Source organism: Lactuca serriola, chromosome 2 (assembly GCF_051521515.1).
Source record: "Lactuca serriola cultivar US96UC23 chromosome 2, Lser_US96UC23_V15, whole genome shotgun sequence".
In the NCBI taxonomy this organism is placed as follows: domain Eukaryota; kingdom Viridiplantae; phylum Streptophyta; class Magnoliopsida; order Asterales; family Asteraceae; genus Lactuca; species Lactuca serriola.
In genome coordinates, this window is record NC_136409.1 from 137,802,225 (window position 1) to 137,812,894 (window position 10,670).

Genomic DNA, 10,670 nt, shown 5'->3' on the forward strand with positions numbered 1-10,670 from the left:
CCGTCTGTATCTAGGTTCCCTTCGTTGCAGTTGGTATCATTTTCAATCACACCTCCCATAACATCATAAATAACATCGGCCATCTCGTTACTACGCGGTATGTCTTCGACAACCGGGTGAGTTGTATTTTCGCCGTGATACTTCCATATAATATAATGTGGACTAAAACCATGTTGAAGTATATGGAATTTCATTATGGCTAGTAGTATAAATTTATTGACATTGCATTTGTTACACGGACATCTAATTTGACCTTTGTTATCGACATGTGGTTTGGACCTCTCGAGAAAAGATTCAAGTCCTTGTTGGAACAAGGTAGAGTTACGGTTTTCAATAGTAGTCCACGTTTTATCAATAGACATGTTGTAACTGAAACATAAGTTAGGTTTTAGTGTTTACTCGGAGTAACCGCTCAATCAGATGGAATAGAAAACCAGACAACAGGAGATTATTCACAAGGGTAGGCTTCTTAAACAATCAATCATGTAATACACATATATCGAGAAGCAAAGAGAAAATAACAACCGAATATTTCTTAAATTATTATTTTTATTATAGCATGATACCTTAAATGATAGTATATATATTTGTTATTTATATCATTGTATTTTTTTTTTCATATTTTGATTTATCAACTTATTTTTGTTTTTATTTTTCTATTTTGATTAATTATAACTTAGTAGATTTAGCGTAGCGTTTTAATTTTTAATTTTTTTTATTATTAAATTTTACATTAAACGATATTATATATTTGTTATTTATTTAATTAGTTTATTATGGTTTATTATTCTTCTTCTTCTTTTTCTTTTTAAAACCTTTTTGACCAATTTTTATTTATCAATTTATTTTTTTTATTTTTCTATTTTGAATAATTATAACTTAGTAGATTTAGCGTTTTAATTTTTAATTTTTTTTATTACAAAATTTTACTTTAAATGATATTATATATTTGTTATTTATTTAATTAGTTTATTATGGTTTATTTCTTTTTCTTTTAAAAACCTTTTTGACCAATGTTTCTTCATTAGCTTATAGAAAAAAAATTATCTATTATGATGTATTTATTTTATTTTTTTAATATAGAATAAAATATATTTCTAATAATCATATGAATATTCTTAAATTTTACATACAAATTCATGATAAACATACAATAGTTTCACACACACACACACACATATATATATATATATATATATATATATATATATATATATATATATACATATCAATTTTACATATAAATTCATCAACTCATACATGATCAACAAGTGAATGCATATAAACTACTCAATTCATACATGATCAACAAGTGAAACATATCAAATTAATCAACTGAAACATACATTCAAACAATTGAAAGAAATAAAAAAAACAATTTCATAGTTTCCAGTTTCCATCAATCCAAAGAAATCAAAATAATCAAATTCACAATTTCACAGTTCACACTCAAAATCAATTTCACAGCTTCATAAACAATTTCACAGCTTCAAAATAATCATTCACAACTTCAAAATAATCATTCACAGCTTCATAAACAATTTCACAGCTTCAAAATAAACAATTTCACAGTTTCCATCAAGTGAAACTGATCAAACTAACCTGTTTTTGCCCGGAAAAATGAAAGCTAGACGGTGGTGAAGATTTAGTCGTGGTGAAGGTGCTGGAACGAAAAAAAAACAAATCACTTCAAATAAGAATTGGTGGTGTTAATGTGAGTTAAAAGAAGAATGCAGTCACAATTGGGTCCTGAAAACTAACCTCGCCGAAGATATGAGCACGAAATCGAAGGTCCCGTCGGAATTGGAGGTGGCAGTCGCTTTGGAGGTTATACCGCCGGTGGGACTCGGTTTTGGAGGACAATCGGTGGTGGGAGAAGAGTTTGCAGCCCAATCAGCGTTGGAGAGCGGTGGGAGTCGCCACAGAAATTGCAGATCGCCGGTGTGAAAGAAAGGAGAGGAAATGTTCGTCTGGGGAAGACGAACCGGAACATAAAGGGCTACGCTAATAGCGGCGACATGGGGCTATTTGCGGCGACAAAATGGAGGGAGTCATACGTGCACTTTTTGGCGATTACCAACCGTTGGATTGGGTAGGAATTGTAGGGCCAGATTTGGTCTAAGGGTGAGTCAACGGATCGACACCTTTAGCGGCGACGTGTCGCCGCTAAAGGGGTCGTCTCTAATGCCTTATCGTAGGAACAAACCCTATCCGTTGGATTATTTGCCAAACCAAGGGTCACGATTGAAAGTAACGTATCTCCGACGGATCACCGGTGGTTATCTTTAGCGATGTCAGTAATAGCGACGATAATGAGGTTTTGGCGGCGACATCAAGCGCGTCTACTCTGGTGTCGCCGCTATTGCTTATGTCGTCCCAAAAAGCGTCGTCCCTAATACTCCGAATTCTTATTGTGAGGTAAAATAACAAGCCAAGAGATTTAAGGTATGAATCGAACGAGCGACAAGCATAACATGTAGGAATACATGTTATGCAAATTGAAAGAACGACTTCCTGGTGGAAGGTATGATCTTAAGATAAGATAAGTTGATCATCATTCCTATGAAAGGATTGGTGATGAGAATGTAAGGATTATAGTTAAAGACGACAGTACATAGTGGACATACAAGGGGGTTAAAGCCCAAAGTACTCATAAGATAAAAGTATGATTAATAGAAAGGAAGCTGGACATAAAGTCTAAGAAGGCAATGAATAAGTGTAAAGGGTTTAAGTAAAAGATAAGCCTGATAAAGTAAGAATCGGAGTAGAGATACCTTGACACTCATTATGGAGAAGTTTAAGAAATGAATTTAATTATCTAAGTATAGATGCAAGGAAGATAGTAAACTATATAATTATAACAAGATAACCGACCTAGGATCATCTTTGATTGTGGATCTAAGAAATTATTTTAGGTGGTATAAACAGTAAAGGTTACTAATGAATTATTATAAAAAGAAAGTTGTAGTTCTTCTGGGAAGATTCTGTGGATATAAAGTTCATCAAATCATAATTTGTGTGAGAAAGTTATGGCCGTTCATAAATTAAGCTGCTATTCGAGAGAAAGTCAGAAAATCGAAAAATCGCAAAGCGCCTTTTAACGTCTTTTTCGCGTCTTACACATCATCATGCCATTCCAACAGTGGTAAACGTGTGATCCGAAGAAAGCCGGTTAACCGGTCAGAATGCAAGAAATTAAAATTATTATGACTTAAATGTAATAGAAAAATATATACAGTGTCAAAATTGCAAAAAAAAAAAAAGAAACGCTAATAACTTTTGTGTCATTTTCCTAAGAGCATTGGATGTGGGCAACAAGGTGCAACACCAAGTTGTGCCACTTCACATGCCACATAAGCAAATGGTGTTATAACACAAAGTGGGGAAATGAGCAACAATATGCAACACCAACTTTTTGAAAATAAATATTTTTATTTTTTGTATTTATTTTTTACTATTTTGTTTTTTTGTTTACTTTTTTTTGGCTTTTGTTTTTTTTTCTTTTTTTCTTTTTTTAATAACTAATATATTTTTTTATAAAACATATAATTTTAAAAACAAAAAAATACATAATATTTTAAATCTAAAATTCCGATTACAATTAAAAAAACATAATTTTAAACCTAAATTAATAACTAAAATACCATTCAAATTACCACTAAAACCACACCAATCCTAATTAACCCAAATATTTTTTTCCTAATTTGTTCCTTCATCGCTTGTAGCACCGCTAGATCAGCAGGCGCTAAACCCTCATCGCTTGTCCGAAGAATTGACAACTGATGTGTCATTAGTTCCCTATCTTTTTGTTCCTGCTTCTCCCGTGCCTGCCTTTCCAGGAACTCCAAATGACGACGTTTCGACTCATTTTTTTGTTTTATTAATAAATTGTGCTCGTCGAATTTTGCTCTCATTTCCGCCGCATCTTTTGCTCTCGTCTCCACTTCCTCCGCATGTCTTGCAGCGTGCCTCGCTTTGTCGCGTCCAGGCGATCTTCGTGGTGGGGATATCTCTTGGATATCATCCGGGATCTCATCGTCATCGGTGTTTAGGTCGATGTTAGTCCGTGCGTCCGACGCGTCGACCGAGCTAAAATTGCGAGACCTTTTGGATTGAACCTCCGACGACATAGGCGTTTTATTCCACTTTGGATCCGTTTGCAACAATTCCCATGATTTTTCAAAGTCGAAAACATGACCCATTTCGACCCGATATTGTTCCTTAGCAGATTTGAACAAATCGAAGTCGTTGGTTCCGTTTTGTTGTTGCGCCTCAAGCCAGTTGTAAATACCGTTGAATTTGTTGCATCGCTTAGTTATCATACCCCATTTGCTGCTCAACATGTCATTGTTGCGATACAAATTTTTCTTTAAAATAGCGTTAAACTTGTCGAGCACCCCCCCCCCCCCCAATAAGCTCATTTTTTCATTCCATTTCCGCAAAGTTCGTTTTTTGAAGTAGCACACCAAGCCGCCGTCAAAGCGTATTCCTCATCCGGTGTTCACCATTGTGGAACGTCTGCATTTTCTGTTTCTACCGCTATTGATTATCCTTTCCCTTTCCCTTTCTTGTTCCTACTACCTCCCGCTTCCGCTTCACCCGATTGTTGTGTCGTAGGCGATGGTTGGTTGGTTTGTTGTTGCATCGAAGCAAAAGAAGGGAAAAGATTTTGTTGTAAATTTGAGTTTTGACGGCCTTGATTTTGTTGAAAGTAAGGTGAGTTGGGAAACTGTAGTGGCGGTGAAGCGGGGTTGAAAGCTGCGTTTTGGTATGAGATCTGTGATGAGCCTTGAGTCGATAAAAGGTTGAAATAACCTTCATAACCGGCAAACCCGACAGGCAAGGTTGTGTTTGGGTTTGATGATGGGGAGGTGTTTTGGTTTTGCTCCATTTATTTAGAAAGAAATAAGAATGTAGATAAGGTTTGAAAGGAAATGAGTATATATATATATATATATATATATATATATATATATATATATATATACTATTTATGTTCTAAGTAGATCCTCTCTCTGTAGACATTCTTCTCTTACAGTGTTCGCTAGTTCTTTATGTTGTCAAATTGCTCCTCTGTTGGTATGTTGTAGACGTACTCCTAGGTCAAATTTTTCCAAACTTTGTGTAATCTTAATATCGACAGTGGTGGCAACTATTATATTTCAGTCAAAGATTATCATTGTCAAAAGTATACCTTGGAGCGGTAGCATTCAAATTGAGCAACTTTATCAAGGTCCCATCACTGTTTTGTCCTCAAAACATGAATCATAAGATGTGCTTAGACGATTATTCCTTTTCCCCCATCAATTTCATATCAGTCTCCATGAAAAGCTTCAATGTCCTAATCGACATAGGACGAATGAGTCTCCCATCGTGCCGATGACCATTGCTTCGAGAAAGCGATTCGTCTTAATCTTCCTTCTGACAGAGTCCTCACTAGTTTCAGTGATAAGTCTATTCGAACCTTAGTATCATTTCATGTGTCGAAGGCTAGGAGCATCTACGAAAAGAATGCTATGCATTTCTGGCTCATGTTGTCAATGAGACGCAAGAAGTTAAAGACCTTGAGAGCATCTTCGAAGTCTGCAACTTTCCCAATGTCTTCCCCAAAGATATTCTAGGGATTTCTTCTGAGTGCCAAGTTGAATCTCGTATCGAATTGATCCTCGAAACTACCCTTATAGTCAAATCTCCATATCGTCAAGAGCCGAGGAAAATATGAGAATTACTCAGCCAGCCCGATGAGCTGAGCAACCAGGAGTTCGTAAACTTATTGTATGTGAACTTTATTGTGTTCAAATCTTTTTCTATTCTTTCTAGGACCACATCATGGGGATGTGGGTCGAATCAACGAGAGTCAGATAGCAAAACGGGAAACCTTAATGCATAGATAAACATTTAGGATACATCCAGAGGCAACCATCATCGCTCCACTACTAGAAAACAGACCTTTAATGACACACAATTTATGTCACGCAGTGATTTATGATACGCAAAAGCACGTGACTTGAAAATAATGTCAGCTCTCTAGAAATTTGAAGGATTTAGAACGCGCATTCTTGCGTGCCCTAGAATAAATGTTAGAAAAAAAACACGGAGGGCACTTATTATAAAATATGCGTCATCTAAACATGTCGCTTTATATTTTTTAATGAAACGCGCTCTTTGGTAATAAGCGGGAAAAAGAAAAACCCAAAAATTAGAAAAGCCCGCTTTCACTTCCCTCTTTACCCTAGCCCGCTTTCACTTCCCTCTTTACCCTAATCGGCGACACTTCTTTCCCCTTCCCACATCGACCGCTAACTACTCCCCTCACACTCCGACCACCACTTTGTGCTATTTCCTGGTCGTCGACCCTCTACCATCGTCGACCCTCCGCCAACGTCGCATCTTTTTCACACCTTCCTCTGCCATCGACCTATTAGCTCTTCGAAATTAGAAGGACTATGTAACAATTCCAGTAGAAGATCAAGGACAACAAGACAACAATCCCTTCCAGTTCCTAAATCTCAACAGGAAGCCGAACCAGAAGACACAAAACCAACAGCAATTCCGTTCACCTGGGAACAAATCCCCGGAAAAGCAAAACACCCAAAAAAAATCAGAACAAAAAACATACAAAATTTTCCGATTGACGACCAATCATAAGACGATGTTCCTCCCGACGCCATTGAAACACCAAGAAGAAATCGACAGCAATTTCGTTCACCTGCACCCGCTGGAATCTGAATTCGCGACATCTAATCGGAAAGTATGAAGAACTTACCTGCTCCATCTACTTCTATCCTAGAGCCGACGATTTAGGGCCTTACAACTTCTCATCCCACACAGTGTCGAAGATGCTGCTCGTGATTTTTTTGTCATTCTGACAAGCCCTAGCTCGGATTGAACTAAGGTATGCTTTCTTTCTTGCTCCGGTTGTTATGGTTGAACAGAGCGTCGTCTAAGCCCTTTGCTGCATAAATGACAGGGTAAACTGGAAGGGCATAATGGCATTAGTAACCCACCAGGTTCAGGTAAAAGAAATTCTGACTACTTTTTATACTTTCCTTTGAAGGGGTTGTAAGAGTAATGAATAAATAATGGATACTTTATATTTGCCTTTGAAGGGTTCATATGCTCGCCATCAACCTAAGCACGCACTTCCGCCTTCTCCTCCAACCCATCTCTCCTCTCCGCCACCGTCGCTGACCTACGCGCTGCCCGTCAAGGAGACATGAGTTTGATCATTTTGACAGGAGGAATGCTAGGTTTGATTAAGTCGACGTCTTCTTCTCCTGTCTCAATTTGACACCTCAACTCTTCTTTTGCACGGATCTGCCATCGATACTAGGTTTGATTTTTTTTTTATTTGCAGGTTTTCTTAGTAGACCATGTCTACTGCTACTCAAATTAAACATGTCGTATTCTTTTTATTACAAGAGGTGGTTTGTAAAATGGTGGTTGAAGGAGCACATAAGTTCAGAGCCACACAACCTCAGCTTGGTTTTTTGTTCTTCTTTCTTCTTTTGCTTCTGAGACATGATTTGATTGAACTTTTGTGCTCTACATTTTAATGCTATAATTTATGCTTTTGGTCAGGTTACTTTCATGTAGAATGGAATTAGATTATGGTTTATGTTGTGACTTTATTATGTTTAAAATCATTGTTTGTGCTTCATGCATGCCTAATTTAGATTCTAGGTATATGTTGTGCATATGAAAGGTCTCTTTTTTCTTCTTCTAATGGAGTTTCAAACTACACAGAGGTTAAACTTAATTTAACTTTTGTTATTATATCGTTTCCCTTCATTTATATTATTGTTTATACAATTTGAAGTTTGAACTTAACCAATTATATCATCTTCTATGCAGGGTTCCTTCTTCTGGGTGCCTTTGGTTAGTGAGAACTTGTTATCTGTCATAGATGTGGCCCCACTCAGTTTAGTTAGAAGCTATATAGATGATTCTTCAATTGGTATGTCAAAAGTTACTTACTTTATGTTTCTATTTGGCTTGTAAGTTGTAACTTCAAGTTGTTATGCTAACCATTGTTTCATATATTGACAACTATTTAAGAGTATCAAAGAAGATAGATTCTTGCTACAACTGTTGAAAGGTCTACGAACCAGTTGATTGCTTTAGTACCAAAAGAAATTCCAAGATTAACCCTTAGATTCTTTCCATTTTTCGATCCATCCCCTTTTCTACATAATCCACCCCCTGCAGCTGTTACAAATCCATTTCTTTTCACTGATGCTGAGTATGGGTAAGTTACAAGCTGTTAAAATCATTTTTGTTCATCATTGGTTTTCAAATGTGCATGTCATTTCCTAAAACAATATATTTTGTTATGGATGCCATAATTTATTGTCTTCTGTTCTTTCTGGATTTGTTTTAATTGGTTGATGTATGAAGGTTTTTAGCTCGTGGGTTAATGGAGTATAATACAAACACTTTCTACCCTACAAAACTCTACATCAGGCAAGTTTCTATTTTTCTTAATTTCTTTTTACTGTCAGTATCAAAAGTGATGATTTTCTTATCATCGTATCGCCTCTCACATTGTGAGGGTTCATCAAAAGCATGAAAATGATGTTGCTCCTGCCTTCACCACTGTACAACTCAAGTGTTACATTTAAGTTGCCAACTCTAAAAAGCCAAAGGTCTGTCTGATTTTCTTATCATCTTATCATCTTATCTTTTCTAACATGTTGTCAATTTTAATGCAGCTAAGTGCAGAAGCAAGAAATTTTTTGGTTGATTCTTATGTTGCTCTTCCTAGAGGAGATACAACTCCAGGAAGTAGAGTTGCATATAGCATGACAGTTAGACAGTTAGAGGCTCTAATCAGACTTTTAGAGGCAATTTCCAGGTGTCACCTCAATGATGAGGTAAAGAAAAATTAACAGAAACCAGTTATGTGATGTCCTGTCTTGGTCTTTGCATCCTTTTGTAGCAAACAAACACCTTTTTAAGTGTTTTGCAATTTTTAATGATTTGCAGAGAAGGAGTTTCTTGTTTCATCTTTTTAAGTGTTACAAAAAATTGTAATTTTTATCCTCTTGTCAAACATATACAAAATGTTTTCTCATGTCCTAGTTTCCTCTTTTGTGACTTATGTGCTAAGTTAGCTCCAAATTGTGTGTATTCTATTTCAGGTTCACCCTCGCCATGTTAAATTAGCAACAAGACTTCTAAAAACTTCAGTAATCAGGCATGTTTTGTTTATTAATTTTTGTAGAATAGTAATAGCTTGCAAACATATGTATCACTAATTATGTATGGAACCTGTAGTGTGGAGTCAACTGAGATTGATTTGACCGAGTTCCAAGAAGAGAATCAAGAAGAAGGCGATGTTGAACCTCAGATAGCAGATGTTGATGCAGATTCCAATAACGACCAACCAGGTTGCTATTTTGCTCTAGAGAAGATGGCTACAAACTAGAAATGTTAGTTTACTTGAATTATGTTTATTTGAATATTAAATCATAAATTTACATTCTCACTGGAAAATATATGCTTGAATGTTGTTTAATTTGTCAACTTACTACTTAATTTCTCACTGTATGCAGGTTTTTCATGCAAGATAGATGGTGCAGAGGTAGTTTACCATCTTCTTGCAGCTGCTAAAGATACCTGTAATATGGAAACATGACTCTTTTAAAAACTATTTCTGATGATATAAAGTTGATCATATTATATCTTTTATCTGTGTTCTATGTGGTGTGAATATCAATTAAATTTTGACATTTTCTTTTGTTTTCTCAATAAAGTTCAAAACGGAAGACAAAAAGCTTGTGAAAGATCAAAATCTTCATAAGAATTTGATCTCTGATGAACGAACGAAAAGAAGTCAGCTGAAACTACAAATGGCTTTTGATGGGCAGGAAAGAGATATGAAGGTATGATCTATATTGTAATTCAGATTCTATCACTTTTATTATGTAATCTCTTAAGTCTTAATACCCATTATTCGTTATGCATGCAGAGATCTTGGGAGCCAAGTGATAAAGCTGATCTTCACTTTGTCTACAAAGATGTTGAAGGAGCATCAACTCAATGGGATGATATTCAAAGAAAACTCAGGAACTTACCTCCCAAACCCTCTGCCTTCAAACCCGATCCCTTCACTCCTGTAGAAGATGAAGATTCCAAACCTAAAACCAAATCTCGGATTGATAACAAGACAGAAGAACTCAAAGATTTAGAAGATGATCTTAATGATAGTTGTTTCCTCGAAGAATACAGGTACTTTCAACTCCCTCAATCCTAATCTCATTTTATGAGGATATTAAACTTCATGTGATATTTTCATGGTTTCATTTTCTTTTGTGTTCTTGAAGGAGAAAGAGGTTAGCAGAGATGAAGGAAACAGTGGAAGATTGAGCTCGGTAAGTTCAGGCAGCATCTATGGTGGCCCGGGCAACATCTATTTCAATATTGATTGTGTGAAAGTCATCTACTAAAGCAAGGTTGGTGTAAGAGTTGATGATGAGAACATTGTTCCAAGACCTTCACTAAGTTATGATGATGTCCCTTAATAGCAATGTAGTATTAGGTTATATAGTTAGCGATGATTATTTGTATTTGACATTTTAGTGCAATGAATTATCTTTCTTATTTATTGTATTTTATTTTGTATTTTGTATGACATTAACTTTTGTGCAATGGATTGTCTTTTTTGTATA

General features: G+C 35.9%; 1 protein-coding gene across 2 annotated transcripts; it reads left to right on the top strand.

The window, feature by feature from the left end:
• The first annotated feature begins 5,029 nt into the window (after nucleotides 1–5,029).
• Nucleotides 5,030–10,670, top strand: LOC145086848 (uncharacterized). Of its 2 annotated transcripts, XM_079024683.1 has the most exons (13): nucleotides 5,030–6,895; nucleotides 6,971–7,016; nucleotides 7,110–7,333; nucleotides 7,855–7,957; nucleotides 8,059–8,248; nucleotides 8,398–8,645; nucleotides 8,712–8,873; nucleotides 9,141–9,196; nucleotides 9,277–9,389; nucleotides 9,555–9,583; nucleotides 9,756–9,884; nucleotides 9,971–10,230; nucleotides 10,326–10,670. In XM_079024683.1, exons 7-13 carry the CDS (start codon nucleotides 8,802–8,804, stop codon nucleotides 10,366–10,368), a joined length of 702 nt encoding a protein of 233 aa, XP_078880809.1. In that variant the 5' UTR covers nucleotides 5,030–6,895; nucleotides 6,971–7,016; nucleotides 7,110–7,333; nucleotides 7,855–7,957; nucleotides 8,059–8,248; nucleotides 8,398–8,645; nucleotides 8,712–8,801; the 3' UTR covers nucleotides 10,369–10,670. The 2 variants fall into 2 exon arrangements, with proteins under 2 accessions (XP_078880809.1, XP_078880810.1); XM_079024684.1 differs by lacking the exons at nucleotides 5,030–6,895; nucleotides 6,971–7,016; nucleotides 7,110–7,333 and adding an exon at nucleotides 7,612–7,748.

Bases quoted from the DNA above. Each gene is read 5' to 3' on its own strand.
- LOC145086848 (XM_079024683.1), top strand. From the start codon at position 8,802: ATGACAGTTAGACAGTTAGAGGCTCTAATCAGACTTTTAGAGGCAATT. The intron at 8,874-9,140 runs GTAAAGAAAAAT...ATTCTATTTCAG, and splicing joins GGTGTCACCTCAATGATGAG to GTTCACCCTCGCCATGTTAA. The intron at 9,390-9,554 runs GTTGCTATTTTG...CACTGTATGCAG, and splicing joins TTCCAATAACGACCAACCAG to GTTTTTCATGCAAGATAGAT.